At 36.6% G+C, this 19,696-nt stretch overlaps 1 protein-coding gene across 1 annotated transcript in view; it reads left to right on the forward strand.

Annotated features, from left to right (window-relative positions):
* Positions 1 to 19,434, forward strand: part of PIK3C3 (phosphatidylinositol 3-kinase catalytic subunit type 3) — a 65,533-nt gene extending 46,099 nt beyond the window's left edge. The window contains exons 23-25 of the mRNA XM_050329058.1: positions 2,367 to 2,457; positions 15,012 to 15,137; positions 18,713 to 19,434. Of these exons, the coding sequence (XP_050185015.1) occupies positions 2,367 to 2,457; positions 15,012 to 15,137; positions 18,713 to 18,727 (232 nt within the window). The 3' untranslated portion in view covers positions 18,728 to 19,434. The remainder of the gene's footprint in view (positions 1 to 2,366; positions 2,458 to 15,011; positions 15,138 to 18,712) is intronic.
* The last annotated feature ends 262 nt before the right edge of the window (positions 19,435 to 19,696 follow it).

Genomic DNA, 19,696 nt, shown 5'->3' on the forward strand with positions numbered 1-19,696 from the left:
ATTGAGCATTTATTTGAGATATTAAACACTTAAAAACAAAAGTTTCTGTTCTCTGGAAACACAGCAGCGAGAAGTTAAACTTCTGTCTGTTGTGCATTTCTTTCTTGATACATGAGGCCTTTTCTATTGTAGGAGTTATTTTGTTGTATTTCTTAAAGTTTAAGAGCGCTTCATGTTCACGTCATAAGTTAATCAACCTTCAGCGTAGCCAAGTGCTCATCTGTTTTCTAAGTTAGCTTGTACTGAGCTTTGAGGAGAGCAAAGAATTACATGAGAAGGATTTAGGTTTGGATTTAGGTGCTTAATTGAACCTCCTTAAACCTAGGAATTCCTGTCTCCAAGTTTGTTCTGATTGTAAATAGAAGTCAGCCATTCTGGAGGACTTTGTATTGCAGATGTCAGAGATGAGTGATACCACTTGCTTGACAAAGGTGTTTGTTTTTTACAGGTCAGCCCCCTAGCTCAGCAGAATGTCTCCTCTTAGGATGAATTTGGGCTGTCAGTTCACCAGCTGTGAACCTCATGGCATATTTGCCAAAGATGTAGCCTGTAAGAAGGATGACAGTGAACTACTGAGTTATAGAAATGCTGGGGTGAGGGGCAGAGGAGAGACCTGCAGATAATATAGTGAGCAATTCTTTCTTAATTTGAGTTTTTATCTACTCAGTACTACCCCCAAAACTACCTTTCCTTTTTTTTTTTTTTTTAAATGAGGTTCTTCAGATGATCTTATGCTTTAAGAATCAAAAGACCTGATTGTGCAGAACAGAACCAGCTCTTAACTGGCATCTAGCAATGATGACTAGACCTTTAAAATCTTTTTTACAAGCCTCCATCACATAAATAAGTCCAGTAACCCACCTGTAGTGTTCATAAGCACTTATCCTCTATGTGTTTCAAGAGCAAAAGGGACTCAGGGTCAGTTCAAAGGAAAAACTACTACCAATAACCTATGAAGGGACTTGAGAGCGCATACCTGTAAGATTTAAGCATGTTTAAAGTGAGATTTGTTTGTTTGAGGCAAGTAGGGGGAAAAAAAAAATCATTACTATCTGTGACATGTGTTTCTGGCAGCAAAGCAACTTGACTACCAGGTTTCTTATCCGGGTCTGAAGCAGAATGGTAGAGTAACTCTTCTACTTTTCTTTTAACTTGTGATAAAAGTGATTTGCCTCAGCGAAAGTGAAGCAGAACGGCTGAAACAAATTAGACACTGAAGATTTCTGGCCAAACAGTTTATTTTAAATGCTTGTGTTATAAAACCTTAAATCTTATACTGGAATGTGTTAGGTAGTGCTAGTTCCAGGTAATAATTAAGTGTCAGGAATGTTTGATTGAATGACACTTTTCTAGAGAGGTGTTTTGTTGAGCAGTATTTATTTTGTAAAATATGCCCATGAAGCAATCATTTTGTATAGTTAAATTACTTTGTACTTGCAATTGTCAGCTTATATACGTTCAGCAGCTTCCTAATAAACAGTTTTTGCTGCTAAGAATTCATTTTCTGTCATCTGTGAAGTTCCTGACGCTCTTAGCAAAACAATATTTCAAATTTTGAGGTCTGTTACATATGTTGTCTCTTTAAGAGAACTAGACCTCTTTGCAGAGGAAGGGGAGTTTCAGTTTATGTTGAACAGCTTGAAAATTATCCTTTCAAAAAGCAACTTACAGCTAACTGCCTTTAAGGGCAAAATGGCTTTCTTTAAAAAAAATAGTCCTGAGTGCTCCCAACACCATTTCAAAGCTGAAAACTGTTCTCTGCCTTGTCTGTTTTAATGGTTATAGATGACATATGCACTTCCTAAGTGTAGATGCTACCACTGTTATTGGAGCTTAACTGAGCAAGTGAAGACTCCGATCTGGTTAAATATTTAACTTGTTATGTCAAAAGCCCTTACAGTGACTTGAAAAGTCATGTCTTGTAATTATGAAGAGTTCAGCTCTTTGAATGCTAATTTATATCATCCTGCTGTATCACTTTTTAATAAAAAATAACCTTTGAATCAGTATTCTAGCAAATGTTTGTCCTACTTGAGGTAGAAAATGGCATTAAATCTTAAAATATATGAAATCACAGTTTATATTTGATGTGTCTCTGAGTAAATGTTCCAGTAATTTTAGAAAATTATAACAAAATCAGGGCAATTTATTCAGTTTTGACTGTGTGAGAAAGTTTGAGGGTTAAACTTTGATGATTAATGTCAATATCTTATGTTCTTAGCATAAATATATTCAATTAAATGTTGCAAATGGATCTCTGAAGAATTACCAATTCACTCTTAAGATGATGAGTTCTTAAGTTGTTTACCAAAAATGTCTTTTTTACAGTTTACAAAGTGTTTTACGTAATTTACTCTTCTGCTTAGGTACTCCAACTTGATCTTGAACTTATTTTCTCTCATGGTGGATGCCAACATTCCAGATATTGCTCTTGAACCTGACAAGACTGTAAAAAAGGTAACTGAATAACTTTTCTTGTCTTTTGGCAACCCAGGTTATCTCATTAAGAAATGTTCAGTGTGATGACTTATTTGTATCTGACCTGAGAACACTTGCTACCATTTAGGAAATTTTGATCAATTTCTAGAATCATTGAACTTAAAGATAGGAGAGGGTACTTTGAGACCACTTAACACATCTGCCCATAAATACAACATGGCTTTTTATCATCCCTGCAATAGTGCACAGTCTGCCCTAGCACTGTGTTCCAAGGGGTATTTGAGGTAAGAACAGTGTTCCAACCTCATCAAACCTTTGATAAGCAAAGCAATCAACACTGACTATATCATGAAAGGTTGTTCCATCTAGTCCAGAGTCCTGTAAGTCATGGATGGTTTTATAAAACCAGTGTGCTGAAGGTTTGAAACCTGTAGACTGGTATATCTTCATCACCAAGACATTTTTTTTTATTGTGAAAACAGACTGATGTCCCATAATTCTGACTTTGTCCCTCTACTCTAGCTTGAGTCATTCTTCTCCATTTGGTATTTGAGCAAAAGTTGACATGGAAAATACTGGATCCCTGTTTGTCTAGATTTCATTGCACTTACATTTTAAACAAATGTTGGCTCTCTTATAATCTCATTTATAGTGAAGGGCTATCTATTTTAATTCCACAAAGGACTTTGTGGAGCCTCTGTATCCAATGGAAATTAGTTCAGTGTAATTTTTATTCCAGCAGTGGATTTTCTCTAAAAAAAGGTTGTTCTTCATTGTTTTCAATAAGCTATGAAAGCAGAGATTCAGCATCTTTAAATTAATATTTCATGTTCTAATATAATTTCCCTAAAGAAAACTAAATTGTGACTCGAACAAATTTTTTCTTTTGCCTTCAAGAATCTGAACATTTTTGTTCAGACTTTCTTGGTTTCAGGCTGATACATGTAGAGTTCATGTAGCTGTTCAATTTCACTTCCAGGAAGGCTGAGCTAGCCACAAATGCTATGTTTTGTGGTAAGGATGACAGCCCTCCCTCCACATGACTGTTTTCTTGAGAAAATGACAGCTAACTCTTTTTCTATATCAATGTTTGAACCTCACCTCTGTCCCTAAATGCCCTACAAAGACTGAGTAGGTAACTCACATAGAACATAGGAGATAAAAATCCTAAAGTAGCCAACTGAAATGGTTCAGTACCTACCAAGTTCTGGGAGTAACTATGTTTTTGTAGAGACACCTTCTTTTGCAGGAAGAGACCTTCCTAGCAGTATGCAACTCCTGTCTATGAATTTTATTTTTATACAGACTTGTTTAGTTCTGGCTACCCACTGGAAAAATGCGTGATATACAGTAAGGGAGGGGAAGATTTTTTTTTTTAATTGCAAAGTCTACATAAATCCTAGGAAACTTGAAGTATGTAACTACAGGCAGAAAAGAGGCTAATTTTTGGGAAAGTTTGTTGTTGACTGAAATAGTCATCAAGAAACCAAACAAATGGTTTCATTGAATTCCAGAAGTGCTGGTTCTTTCATGTTTACATCAGTATATTTGAGACTTGCTGTGCATTTTAATCTTACTTACTATGTATTCAGAGTTCCCTGTCATTTGATCATAGAATCCCAGAATGGTTTGGATTGGAAAGGGTCTTAAGATTCATCTTATTCCAACCCCCTGACATTTCAGGGACACTTTCCACTAGTCATGTGACAGTGTTCATTCTTGCCTTGAATGCTCTCTGGTGAACTCTGATATGTTTTTATGAAACAGAATTTCCCAGTGCTTGCTAATGAACATGCAGTATCCTTGTTTCTTATTAGTATCTTGGCATTGCATTTTTTGGTAGTAAACTCTCTAGAAGTGCTGTCCAAGGGTATGTGCTTCCTGTAATTAATGGTAGTAGGACATCAGGTTCTGTAAAATATAGCAATGTTTGAGTATTTCAGACACTTCTAAAAGTCTTTTACTCCATGTAAATTTCCCATATAATTTTCTTGAAATAAGAAATCATAATTTGTTACAGAATTGAAAGCCAACAAGTCTTTTCTACAGTTGAGAAGTATGTTACAGTTCACTGATATACAGTAGTTAAAATCAAGATTATGTAAAGCATGATGGCGTTGTGTGCAACTGGAGGTCATGGAAGGAAGCAATATCTAAAAGGAAGTTGTGAGAGCTGTGAATTAGATCCATGTGGTTACTTCTAAATTCCATTACAAAGTATAAATAATAGTGCCTTCTTTGCATGAAAAGCGTAGTTGTTGTATGACAGATCACTATTAGATCAAATGCAACAATTAGTTACTGGGTTTTTAACTCTGGCAGTGACTGCAGCTTGGTTAATTGTGGCTTTTACCCTCATGTAAGTTCAAGGCTGTCTATTCACAGAGGCTTTAAAATGTGTTAAGAGCTAGAACTGAAGCAGTAAGGCAAGTGCTTCTGACAAGGAATGCAAATCCCTTTCAAATGTTTTGAGAGGAAAAGATCCTGGGTCCTCTAAGTTAGTTGAAAGTGTGCTTGTTCCTTTAAAAACCAAAAGAAGACCCGCACAATAATGTATTGTCAGAAAGATAGCCAAGTTGTTCAGATCTCCCAAGTATTTTTATTTTATGTAAACTTTTTTTTTTTCCTGACTGCTCAGCTGTTTTTTACCACTATTAGCAGTTCAGATGTAGGCTTTTTGATTCAAAATCAGCCTTTGATTATACTCCCTAAATTTGTGTAAAAAATAATACATGATATGGGATCCCTAAAGATGAAATGAACAGAGGAACTTTCCATAAAGCAGTTGTTGATATTGTAATCTACTGGATGCATATAACAATGTTGAAAGCTTATACTACAGTAATTGTTTTGTTTAGTTCTCAATTTTGGGGTTTACTGTTTTACTGGGAAAAGAAACCCAAAAAAGCAAAAACAAAACCCAAACCAACCAACCAAACCAAACCAACCAAAAAAACCCAAACAAACAAGAGAAAAAAAGAACCAAGAATCACAAGAAAACCAGTCAACAGATGTAAGTGGGCTAGAATCAGAATCATCTTAACCCCTTATAAAATGGGGAATAGTTCATTTAGTTAGAAAACTTGGTTTGGGTATCTTTGTTAGTCCATCTCAAATCATTTATAAACTTTGTTAGTACTACTGAAAAAAAGGAACAAGGTGTCTTGCATCTCTTGGGTTGAGTGGCAAGTTCGTTCAGTCATTTAACAAGGTAATACTGTACCTTGTTGTAGGAAAATTGAATAAATGCTTTCAGCATCTCAATTGATTTTTATTTTTTTCCTTAAAGCTTTAACAAAAAATCCATATATATATCAACAGACTCAAATTAGGTAAAGATTCATTTTGGACTGACCTGCAGAATTAAATTACCTTTGATGTGTGAGACAAGTCAATAGCCATTTCAGCCGTGGTATCCCTTTCAGCGGAGACAAAGGTGGAGATTTACAAATGTTTCTGTATCTAGGAAGGTGTCCTGGTAAACAGTGTAGGTGGAAGTTCATAGACAGCATTTTCCTCATTGGTGCTGCGGTACCACTCACAGTGATTTTTGTAGAGCCCTCCTTTTGGTCCACGTTCACTGGAGCCAGTGAGGCTCTGGTCTCACAGGCATCTGAAGTCAAGTCACTGGAGTAACTAGTTAGGTTACCTTTACCTATATTTTCAGATTAATCAGAATACTAATTTTATAATTAAACTGCATGGAGAATGATGGTAGAAAAAAAATTCTTTTTAAACAAAGGACTGCTTACTGAAGTATTGTATATATTACATATATTGTAATGCCTTTTGAAGTATTATACTGCAGTTATTTTGTCAAACAGTTTGTTTGGCATAAAGATCTTTGGTACTGGAATTTTAGTAGGTGTAGCTATACTGCTGTTATCAAGTAGGCATGAATTACTCTAAATGTTATTTCTAAAGAACGTTTCTTTTCCGTGTTAGATGGTAGCTCAAGTTCAAGTCTAATCTTTATCTTCACAAAGAGACACCATGTATCATCCTCACTTCCAGTAGCCAGGGAGGTGCTTTATGTTGCAGAAAGTATCTACCTGCTGGTGAAAATACAATCAGATGTAAAAACGTGCTGATGAGTAAAGCTGCCTTTGGAAATAAAATATTTTTTGTATTCCTCTTTCCTAAACTTTCTGCTGAGGTCTTAGAGCCAGAATGGAAGTTTAATCTTAGTAATCACATGCATATTCTAAATAAACATAAAGTTTGCATCTATCATAGGGTAATGATGGCTAGAGTGAAGTAAATTGAAAAAAGAACAAAGAATACTATTGACATGGTCCATGTCTCAATTTCTTGTACACTCTCCTGTCATTTCCTGTGGTATATAGATGTATTATTACAGGATGCTCACTAGTTAGACTAGTTAAGAGAACATGGTTGAAAGTCAGCAATCCTCAGACTTTTCTTATGTGCAGACAAGTAAGGAAAACAAGTAAGATCATAAAGAAACTTATACAGAGCATGTCCTCTTCAGTGAGGCATTGGATGATTTGAGTTGTGATTTCATTTTTTTTTTTGCTTTAAGAATTTAAGACTCCTATGATAAATGAGACGTTTTAGAAAAAAGTGCAGAAAGTATTCATAAGGAATATCACTGCTAACCTGGGGAACAAAAGGGAAGTCAGGTTCTTTATCTTTCTTTCCACAGTAATTTTTCTTTTCTCTTTTGCAAAATACTGTCTACTATCTAGTAACAGCTTGACATCCCAGGAAGCTCATGACAGAATGTAATTGTATAATCAAGCTTAAAATCTAACTAAAGGCATATTGCCCAGGTGTTGTTTCTGTCTAAGAGTGTTGAAAAGTCTTGGGAGAAATGCAGATCGGGCAAAGTCAAAATTGGAACAGCAGCTTGTGTCATGTGTAACTTTGTGCAAAATAAATTGCACCTCTGACATGGTTTATGGCACCAGTGTGTTCCTGTCCTCCTTGAAGATAGTTTCACATTCTTCCTGTTCAAAAGACAACAAACTCTACAGAAACTGATTTTGCCTATCAGAGAAAAGTGGCAATGGCTATATTTTTTTTTTCCTGCTGGCATGAAAAGAAACAAACTCCCTATGGCTTCAACTGGAGATGTGGATTTAGAGCACACCAAAAATTGACATTCCCTTCTTACGACATTGCATAACGTTTGTTTTCAGAAATTAAATCAGTGCTGACCTTAACAATGCATTCCCACAGCTAAAATTGGACTGACAATGAGTGAGTCAGCATTGTCCTGATAACAAACAAAGCTCTGTTTCACAACTGTTCTTGGAGAATGCGTGGAAAAATGTTTATCCACTACTATCCCCTTGCAGTGAGTATACCCAATATTTATAGATAGATAGGCTAGTCCCTTTCAGCTGTAAGAAAAGCTTGTTGTACTGACTCACTTGCCTCATTCCATTTTTGATCACTACTTTTCCCCACAGAAAAAAACGTGAAAACAGGGATTACCAGCTGCACAAAATCGTTTCCATCCTCAGACCTCCAGAAATCGCCTTCAAATTCCTATTTAGTTTCATAGCAAAAAGCTTGTCAATTTTTGACCAAGAAAAAGTAGCTACAGAGCTTAAAATTAGTTGTCTTTTTGATCCTTTCATCTCCTTTTGTCCTCTCCATACTATTTATAAGGAGAGCTGTCAGTATAGTGTGTTTCATCTCATGGTTCACGACACCATCTCCTACTGCCACTCTCTGATTTAGGCTTTTCTGAAAACCTGCCGTGGCTCAAAAATGTCACAAAATGAAATTAAATTGAAAAGTAGCAGGAGATTCTCCCCAGTTTGCCTCTCCTTTTCTGTGGCCTCTGAGGTAATTGCCTTTAAATTTTCCACTCTTCGCATATGCTTTTCAGTTTTTCAGGAAAAAGGCAGAGCTGAAATCTTTATATTGACCTGTCAATGCATAACTGATAATACAATGAAGTTATCCCCACACTCACTTTTTTTTTTTTTCTGCCAGTGCTCCTTGTTTTTCTGTTTCCAGCACAGCTGCAGTGCTAATTGCTAATTGTTGGGCTTTTTAAAATTAGCCAGTGCTATAAATCCTAAGTAGTAATGACTAAAATCTAGAGTCAATTATGTAGCCAGTTTTGCGTAAGGAAGAAGTAGACCATCACTCTTCAGATGTAGCTAATGGATTCAGCATTGTCACCTCCTAACAAAAAAAGCTTTTGATTTTTCAACAGGAAAGCCAGATGGTTTCTATCTGTCCTTCATAGCAAATTTGACCTTTAAATGAGAAAACATCAGGGACCAGTGATTCATTGGCAGACAAAGGACTCAGCAGGCATTAAAGGACAGTGTCCTAATTGCCTGAGCTGTGTTTCAGATGCCCATTGATTAAAGAAGGTTCTACAAAGATGCTGCATTACAGGAGAGGTTATTGTGAGCACAGGCAGCACAAATACCTGGCTCCGTGCAAGCAGGAGGTAACTGCTGTCTGTGAAAGTGGCCCCATTCAGTTTTGACAGTGCCTTTGGATACACACAGAAAAGGCTAAAATCAGACTGCTCAGAAGAGAGGAAAATCCCTCTGTGGACTGGAACACTGGGAGCACCCTCTGTGTTTCCAAGTCTGATGAGGGGTCATCCCCCTTGATAAGAAAAAAATCACTGTGGTTATTTGGAAACTAGCTAGAAGAGGGAGCAGACTTTTTTTGTTCCTTAAAAACTGAATATATCAAAGTAAAATTATTCTTATTCTACAGGTATAAATGCTGAAGCAGAGATGTGACTGGAGGTATAGAAAGAGTTTCTGAGCTAGTTTGTTCTTAAGCCTGAGCTAAATTTCCTTTCTTTTTTTTTTTTTTAAGTCTGGCTTATAGTGAAACTCCTGCTGCTCTTTCCTGCTCCTATGTCCTCCCCAGTCAGTCAATGGATAATTGAGAGTTGAGTTCCCAAGTTAGTGAAATGGAAAGGACCTCTAACTTGGAGCTTGACAAGCCTTTTTAGGCAGTGATTTTCTGTCCCTTTTCACCTGACTGAAAATGCAACTGTTTGTTAGAAGGTGGCACTAGGAAACCTTCCTGATGCCAGTAGGAAATTTACATTTAGAGGAGAAATAAACTCCGTTTTGCTTGATTAGAGTATGTTTGTTTCACTAGTCATATTTTCTTGCTGCTCTAGGGAGGTTTATTCTTTGTAAAAGTGTCACATTGCCACAGAGCTTATTTTGCTTCGGCAGACATTCATCTCTGTGTCCATTTGGGTAATGATGCTGCAGCTGCACGCCCAGCTTTGCTGTTTCTAGGTTGTTGATTTTTCGTATATGTTAATTCATTTAAAAAAAAAAAAAAAGTTGGAATAAACATCACAACATGAACAAAGTGTTAGAACACTCTTGTATTCCTGTTGCTTTACATCGCACTCTCTAATTGACTGTAAGTTTTTGGCCAGCATGATGAAATTCTGAGCTAGAATAGTCTCATCTCTGTGTACTGTAACAGCTGAAACCTTGATTTTCACAGAAGTTCAATTTAGAGATGTTCTCTAACATCTTTAGTACCTTCTATTTCAAAAACAAAAATTAGAGAAGCCTACATGGGCTTGTTTAGAAACTGCAGTTTGTTCAATTCAGCCCTTGAAAACAAAGGCTGTTGTTGGTATAGTGTTCCAAATGAAATTGTTCATGCAAATAAAACATCTGAATAGTTTGTGCTGTGAGCTGTTTAGACTGCAAGCAACACGGAAAGCAAGAAAGTATTCTACTGAAAAAGATGGAATGTGATAAGGGTTAAGCAAAGCATTTAATGCCAATTTCTGCTACATGAATTTTGGATACTGAGTGCTGGTAAGAATTATAAGGCAAAGCAGTAAAAATAATCATGGAAACATCAGCAAATACTCTTGTTTTCTTTTTTTGGCCATAAATTGATCTTTGTCTGAGGTTTTAGTTGTGATGACATCCAATGTATATTATGACCTAATGGATACTGAAGTTTGTCTCTATAAGCAGCTGATTTTTCGATGAGTAATCCCATACTGGTGTGATAAAATTATATAAAACACAAGTAGTGCTGCTTAATATTGCTGGAAGAATAAATACTAGAGCAGCTACCAGTCTTCAGAATGGCTGACTTGCAATTTGTCTGAAACCTAAACAAGGTTGAGAAAGGGTTCTCATATGTACATCTTCTATGTCACCTTAAAATGCACTACTAACCTTCCTCAGTAGTGATGAAATGGAGAGCTTCATGAGTATTCAGAAAGTGTGGATTTGGATGCTGTCTTGAAGATGATAAAAGCTTCCACAGAATTTTTAAAAAGTTCATCTTAACCTTGAGCCCTAAGTATCTAATCAATTTTAGGTAATATTTTAGCAGTGAGAAGATGCTTTCTAGTGAAATTGAAAAAAATTTCTGAGTTTAATATGATTCCCATGGCCCATATTGTACAGTAGATCAAATCTGAGGACAAAGAAAAATAAAAATCCATACAAATCTACTCTTTGGTGAGAGAGAAAGGGAGTCCTGTGGTTAAGGAACAAAAGACCTAAGTGAAAATCTTGCAGCTTTACAAGAAAGTGCACTTACCCATGTAAGCACTATTCCTGACTGGGTTTATGTGTGATATCTCAATCCTAAGCCTGTCACACTTCTGAAAATGCAAAATGCCCGAAAAGGGTAAACCTGGGGAGATTTATTCAGCGGAATGAAGGCACTGGCCTGCCATTACCTCAGACCTTTAACTACATTTTTTTATAAGATTAGTGTGTTCTTGAGTATTTCATCTCTTCTTTTTACCCTCATGTTTTTTGTACTTTACACAGCTCTGTGGGCCTGACTGGGAGTTTTCTATGAAATCAACTTCATAAACACACTTGGTGTCCTTTTCCAAACAATATTAATTCTACTTCTCCTTGAAAACACTTCAAACAAAATTATAGTCCAAATTTATTAGCAGTTAGCAATGCCCATTATTCTGGCACATGTTATGCCCTTCCCCTCTCAGTTAACTTTGTGCTGGGATAATGGTGTGAAGTAGTGTTTCTTTCTTTTTGTTACTGTAAAATACATTTTTTTCCCATGTTTTGGCTTATCTTGCTAAGTTCCCATCCTATGTGGGATTCTGCTGCAGATGATGATCAGCATTTTCTTAGCTCATCATCAGATCAGCAAGTAAGTAATTTATATTTTCTTCTGAACTGTCCCTCATGATCTCTTCCTCTTATAATTTTTGAAAAATAAAAGCTCTACCTTCATAACAGACAGTAGCTTTCTCACAAGGCGCTTTAAATTTTACTGAAGGATAGTAAAATTTCTAGTCACTCAGTTTCATATAATTCTGCAATCCTCTTGTTTTTCAGTTTATTACTAAACTATCCACTCTGCAGGTGGATAGCAAGTGGACAGTTTTAATTTAATTTCAAGTTGAATATGAGTACCTGCATGGACTCTACTTGTTCATTCAACCTTTTCATCCTTGAATGTTCAAGTTCTTCTGTTGAGACCTAATGTTAAAAACCAGTGTTTGTATATGGTGTGGGGTTTAAAACTTCCTTTTCTGGAAACAAAGCAAAAGTTTAACCAGATTCATCAAATATATTTCTGTTCTATTTAACAAATACTAAACTAAAGCTGTGCTGTTGATTTAAATATCAAAGTGACAACTCTAAGTAAATCTTCAGTTGCAATATCTTTGATACCTTCATGGTGGTCATCCTTCATAGGTGTGTAGAATGACATAATTGTATAACTCATCATCATTATTCAACCCCCAAAGTCACCTGTATTTTTAACACTGTGCAAAAATCTCTTCCTGGTTGGCCTCCTCTGTGAGAAAATACTGGCTCTTAGAATACATAATTTACATTGGAACTCAGAGATTTCAAATAAGAACTACTGTTGGTTTTCCTACAAGAACTAGAAGTCAGTTGCTGCTCTTGCAGCTCAAAAAGTAATTTATAATTCTGCTGTGTTTGTTCTCATCCAGCAGTCAGTTTAAGTGTAGGGCTGAAAAACTTTCATGCAAAGATCTGATGCTCAGCAGCATTTGATCCTGCTGTTCGTTGCAAACTGATTTTAAGATCTAACCATGGGTAAATTTCTTTGCACATACATCAGTGTGCCAGTGTGTTTCATAGGAAGTGGGTTTAATTAGTCATTAATTCCATAGAATTAAGCTGCATCTTAATATCCCTAACTGCAGGAATTCTGAGAAGGTCTTCCATGAGCAAATTAGAAGATTGCTGAAGTGTTTGATTACTAGAGTTGTGTAAAAGATCGTTACGGTGTTTTTTTCCTTTTTTTTTTGAAACCTGGAGTGAGCAATTTTCCTGAATTCTCATTAACATCACCTTTTCTGTGAGCATGGAAATAGATCTGAAAGAAATCTGTGCTGTAATTTGAGGAGGTATTTAAGCTTGTGCATAATTGCAAGCATGTGAATAGTCCATTAACTTCAGTTGGATTCTACTGCGTGCGTCATTGGCTGTCTAAAAACTTCTGATATGTCTGTGGGAGATAATAAACCTCCTTCTCATGGTGTTTGTTACGAAGATAAAAGTTCTATACTATTAGCCTGAAATATCTGCTGAATCTCTCCCTGGTATATGCTTTGTTGAAAGTTTGAACTTTTTCTGTTAAATCCATTCTTTCATGTTGATCGAACTTCTTTTTGAGAGGAAGCTGAGGAAAAACTCAATTTATGCTTGCTTCCAACATATCAGTAACAGAGTTATAATGGTATTTTGAGTAAAGCAACTTTATGATCATAGAGCTCTTTTCCAGCCTAATCCATTGTATGATTCCATGATCTTTCCAAACTTGGCAGGCTAACTTAGACATTTATTACAGCTCTGAAGGGCACTATTTTATAATAGGTTGCCTTTGAAAGGAACACAGAGTTACACTAAACTGCGTTCTTGGAGCATTTTTGCTGTCATAAAGAGCGTGGTTGAGTATGTGGTATCCTTGGTGCACAGAAAGCATACAAAATAGTAAGAAAAGGCTGATCATCTCACAAATTTGACCTTATTAAGTGCATTGTTGAAATATTTTGGCTTACATTTTTTTCAATGCCTGAAGAAAAGGGAACATATGGAAAACGTTTAGGAAAGACTTGATTCCGTCTTACAGTTAGTCTCCTTAGCCACAGCTACAAGAAGGTTAAGAAGCAATGTAAATCATCTGATATTTGCCTACATGAGGGAGATTTCTGATTGACAACTCTTTAATAGAAAAAGTTTTGATGAGCTCAACTGTTTGAGATGGAAATTGGACAAATTCAGATAACAAATAAGTCACACTTGTTAAATAGGACAATTAATCATTGAAACAATTTACTGAGGATGTGAAACATTCCGTCTTTGTATAAAGATACCATAAAGGAGATTCTCGTAGATAAAGTAGAAGATAAGTACCTGGTGAAAAAATTGTGTGATACCATTTTATCTAGTTCATTATGCAGGAGGCTGAAGTGCTTGAATGTGATGGTCTCCAGAAGAGCTCATGTCATTTGAGATTTATCTTTATGGGAATAAAGCATGTTACTGGGTAGCAACAATAAATTTTCTGCAACTAATGTGAATTTGCTGGGCAATTTACATACTGTGATTAGCACTGCTTTGCAAGGTAACAGGTACTTTGAGGGGATAGTATTGATTAGGCAGTGCTCACATCTAGACTTCTCAAGAGAAATTCGAAAGGGGAAGGGGATAAAATCAAGCTCAGTAGAGTTAAGGCTGGGTAGCCCTATGTGATAGAGAGTGCTGCCATCTGGATCAATTCTGAAAAACTGCCATGGAATTAGTTGGGAGTCACAGAAAGGCCCCTTCATTAATGTTCTTGGCTTTGCCAAGATGGAAATAGGGAAGTATGGATGTTGCTGTATTCTTAATTGTAGTGCATTGAGCTTTTAATTCATACATGAAATGTGTTACTGGAGCAATGATTAAACCATGTTGCTGTCAAAAGAAAAAACAATGTGAGCGGTAGCAGTATCTCCAACTCCTTGTGGATGGTGGATACAATCAAAGTTAATGAACTTCACACCCACCCCATAAAGGTCAGTTTTGAGAGAGTTGATTTGCTCACCCCTTCCTCTGATTCTTTATTCTTTACTTAACTGCCTTACAGTTTCTAAAAGATGGTGTTACAGCCTGAAAATAGGTGTAGAGTAAGGAAGTGTTACACCTTTTCAGAAATTATTAGGGTCATCCACACTCTTCCAGATTTGTATTTAATGTGCCAGGCTGTGTGTTTTATCTCAAGTGGCATTTCATTTTTAGTAAATGTTGAGTATTTTCTCTTTTTTTCTCGTACCACTTCAGTTCTGCTTAAACTTGTATGTCCAAGTACTTCCCTTGACTTTCTGGCCTTGAACTTTGAAATTACTAGTTGAGGCCTGTTTCTACCTTATTTAAACACCAATTTTCATGAAAGGCTTTGAAATAGGTGTTTCGCACAGCACTGTAAATTTCCAGCAACCTGCTGTAACTTAGAAGTAAAACAGAGATTCTCTACTAAACTTCCTTTGCTGAAATCACTTTGTCTGCTGCTGTATACACACATAGCACAGTGCATGTTTTAACTGTTGGACTAATTTTAGCCATTTCTGCCCATTCCAGGTGCAAGACAAGTTTCGTTTGGACCTGTCTGATGAGGAAGCTGTCCATTACATGCAGAGTCTAATTGATGAAAGTGTTCATGCCCTCTTTGCAGCTGTGGTGGAACAGATACACAAGTTTGCACAGGTGAGATACCTTCTGCTCAGTTGCTGGTCTGTGTGAAAGCTGAACAAGGTGAGAGGTTGCAAGGGGTTGAGTTTGAGACATAACTTCACTGTCTGTGATGTCTCTTTTAACTGCCAGGACTGGAGAACAAACTTCGTAATGATCCTAGAAAAAGTTGGGAAGTACCTTAGCAAATATACAGGTTCTGTCACCTGGGTTAGGGTAGTTCCTGATATCAATCCTGGCTGGAGGATGAAGAGATTTAGAGCAGCTCTGTTGAGAAGAACTTGAGTTGCTGGTGAGTGAGAGACTGGACATGACCCAGCCATGAGCACTCCCAGCCCAGAAAGCAGAGTGTGTCCTGGGATCATTCCCAACAGTGAGGGCAGCCTGGCAAGGGAGGTGATTCTGCCCTTCTGCGCTGCTCTGGTGGGACCCCACTGGCAGTGCCACCTCCAGCTCTGTGCTGTCTTACTGCTGGCCACTGTAAGACAATAAAATACTTGATTCTCATGCTAACAAAACCATGTTCACAAAGGCATTTCTGCTTTGAATTTACAGTGGTTTTTTTTTTTCCCTAAAACCATCTGACATTTGGTTTGTGTTTGCCCAGGATTTAAGATATTACACTGTTTGCCTTAAGTATTAGACTCATGACAAGAAATGGAATTAAGAGAAAAAATGAAACTGCTCTGAAAAACCAGTCATTATCCCAGTTGTTTTTATTGATTCTTTCTTCAAAATGCTCATCAAATTCTGATACAAACTGAACAGAACTGTTTTTATGGCTATCCATTTTGCTAAAGATCTTCTGTTGTTGTCTTCAAACCTAGTTTTTATTTTGAAGAATTGCACTGTATAGTGCAGAATAAGAAGAAAAATGTCATTTACATCTGTATATATATTGAATAAAGGTGATCTTTTATGTGATTTGAAAATGATGTGAAATTTGTTGTCATTCACAATGGGTTACTTTGGTCTTTGTAATTTCATAACACAAAGTGAGAAATGTCTGGCATCTGTCTTGGAGTTCAAATAAAAAAAAAAGACATTACAAAGATTCAAGATCAAAATTTTAAGTGCCTCCAATATATGTGTAGATCTTTTTTTTAATCATGTACAATCACTTTTTTTAAGACATGTCTTTTTACTTCGTTGGCTTTAGGTGACTGCCAAACTCTCCCAGAAAATTGTTATTTCATTTGTGAAGCTTTGTTAGTAAGTCAGAGTTTACAGGTTTGATTTAAAAGACCTTTACTTTTTCCATTCAGACTTGTTCTTGCTTGATCTTTCTTCAGCACTTACATCTGCTTTTAAAATCTCAGGACAGATTGTTCAGAATATTTAAAAGTACCAAAGAATGTCATCCCTGGCTTCTATGGGATGGGCCTTAGAGCAGCCTGGTCTAGTGGAAGTGTTGCTGCCTATTGCAGGGTTTGGAACTAGTTGATGTTTAAGGTCCTTCCAAGCATTCTATGATTTCAGCTCCCAGGAGTGATGTTCTAAGCAACAAGCTGATACATACAGCAGAATCTTCATATTTTTAGGAGTTAAAAAGCAAGCTTAAAGTGCAAATTACACTTTGGATACCAAATAAGCAGATGTCATAGTCACTGCTGTAGGCCTGATCTAGTTGTCTCATTTTGGGGGTTTTACCTCTCCAGTGGCCCATGCTGAACTGCAGCACACTCTTGGGGGTTGTGTTTGCTGAGGCCCTGAACTCCCCTTGTGCACTGCTGCAGAGTGTGCAAGCTGCGTGCTTTTAGCTTTCCTTTCTGCTTTTGGCATCTGCTGCCTACAATGAAAACAGTTGTGTGTTGCTTTGTAAGTGCTTAGGGCATCTCTTGACTCCGTGTGATGTAGGATTCTTCTGCTAGTTTTAGAGTTCCAATTATTGCCTTCATTCATGCTCTAAAAACAATTACACTTACAGGCTTGCCCCTGCAAGGATACTGGATGCTTGCAAGTGTGAGGAGGATGCAAAAAGAATAGTCACAAATTAATTAGCTGCTGACAAGTCTTAAGAATCTGAGCTCTATTCATGTATTATAAAAAAAAAAAAAAAACCTTACAAAAAATTAATTGAAATTAAGTGTAATTAATGTCTATTTCCTTTATATTACAAGTGAAATAGGACGCTTTTTAGTGATATTTAGTACCCCTTTGGTCAAAATCATTATCATTCCTTTTTGTCCGAGGCTGTCTTAAGAATTTGCTGCTGTAGTCTTCATGGAGTCTGTAAATCGTTAAACAAATGAACAATTAATGGGTCATTGAATTTGCTGTAAAGGGGTCATCTCACACAATGGGCAATTGAAGCTTTCAATTTGTTCATTTATAATTCTGCATTGAATTGCCAATGGTCTTGCTCTTAATAGTATTATAAGTCGTCAGAAAAAAACCCCAACACTACACAGGTGTTATGACACAAGTGTAAAAACAGCAGATTTGGCTTAATGCCACATAATATTTAATTTTAAATGCTCTTCAACACCTTTTTTGTTTATCAATAGATATTTATTCTCTTACTGCCTCCAAAATAGGCCAACAAGGCATCTGTGCAGTCTACTGCAACACTTAAGAGCTTTTTAATAAGGTTGGCTATTACAGTAACCACAGTGTTTCAGTATTCTGTATGTCACTCTGTAGTAAGTTAAACGCTTGGATAAAGTACTCAGGATGTTTTGGAATCAGGTCCATATTGTTCTTTTGTAACAATATTGTAAATTGAGTTCAGTTTACTGCTGTGTTATGCAGCCTTTGAATTAGTTTCTAATGTATCTCTAATCTGTTATTTTATCAGATATTTTACAGACCATTTTATGCAGTACTTGTCTCCTTAACAGTTATCTAAAAAACATTGTCTGAAAAGTAAATAAATCTAACATTTAGAATAAGATAACAGTGTTGTACAATAGCGCTCAAGAGGAGGAAGAAGTGCATACCAATTTTAATCGATACTAACAAAGACTGGATAGCCATTTCTCCCTGGAGAGTCATTTTCATTGTAGCAGCATTATTTATTTCTGCAGAGGAAGGAAACAATCTCCAGTTGAAGTGTCTAATTTCACATTTTATTTCCCATGTAAATTTACAAATCAAGTCTGTTGCATTTAGGGGTGATGTTAAGCAGTGATTAGAAAAGTGAAATTTTGTGGGTTATGGGATGTACCACCAAAAGTGTAGCTGTACAGCTTTGGGGTTTTATTAATGCTTGATTGCTTAGGAGCAAACTCAGTTACTAAGTTGTGGAAGTTCATGGCTTTAGAATATCTCCAAACTGCAATCCCAGTGCTGCTGCATCCCAGAATGCAGGGACCTCAGGACAAGGCATATGTTTCTCTTCCTATTGGATGCCACAATAAAATAGGGAATGTCTGTCAGCAGAATTGTGTGGATTAACTGAAATAATTTGTCAAGACATAGATAGAGTCGGTTTCCATGCTGTTTTTTCTCTTAAAGGGTCATGAAAATCATCTACCACTAGCCATTTCACCATTCTTTTAAACACAGAATTCCATTTGCTCAAAACATTTGTTCTTCGAGAGTAGTAAATAAGGTTGAATAAACTCTGTTCTATGTGTTTTTTCTTTCAGTATTGGAGAAAATAAACCTTTTGCCTACACATGGTGGAAACAAACAAATGCTCAAGAAAGAGACTTTCTCAAGCCATTGTGGACTTCACCAAGCAGCTTTGGAAGGAAAAAGCTGCAGATTTAGGAATATGGAGAACTGAGAGCTCAGAAGGTAGAGAAGCTTTTTGAATCTCTGTTCTTCACAGATTTAAAACCAACCAGTTTTTAAAGGAAAATGATTGTTTATACCATCCTTTGGGGCCTCAAAGGTCGAAGTAAGCAACTTCCTCTCAAGCCAAAGATAACTGGAAGAGGCTGGATTTGATGGGGAATTCTTGTACCTGTTAATATATTTTCTTATTTAAAGTATAAGTACATACAAAGTTACAGCAGTGAGGCCGCAGTTCCCCGGTGCAGTGAAAACCCCACAGAACTATGGCAATCTCCTCTCATCCCTTCCCACCAAATTTGGGTAAATTTTAAATGTCATGTTATATGATCCTTTATTTCCCACCTCGGGCAATGTTATCATTTAGAAAGGACAATCATTTCTTGCCTGCTTACAAAAATGTTTTCAAGTGTTGATAAGTTACCCAACCATAGGCAGCCAATTAAATCATCACTAACAGGCTCAGCAACCAGAATGCACAGTGAGTGGTTCAGTATTTCACGCTTTTACTCTCAATGTTTTCTGTACAGTGATTATATATTCCTCACTCTAATAAAACCTTCGTTGTCGCAGTCTTGAGGTGTTCTGTTTTGTCTTTTTAATCTTACCTGCTGAGACATGGCATATTGGAGGATTATGTTTATAACTCTTGGCTTTTTGTGAGGATTTTCACTTCTCGGTTCACTTGATGCTGAAATAAGGCCACTTTTGAAATGACTTTTGTGCCACATGTTGAGTTCATAATGAATCTGTTTTGTATGATCAACAATGTAATTAGCTCTTCATAAACGTGTGGCTCTCTTCAAAGGGTGCTCCTATACTCCTGTATTTTTCTT

This window comes from Myiozetetes cayanensis, unplaced genomic scaffold, assembly GCF_022539395.1.
Source record: "Myiozetetes cayanensis isolate MyiCay16 unplaced genomic scaffold, myiCay2020 scf4, whole genome shotgun sequence".
NCBI classification, from domain to species: domain Eukaryota; kingdom Metazoa; phylum Chordata; class Aves; order Passeriformes; family Tyrannidae; genus Myiozetetes; species Myiozetetes cayanensis.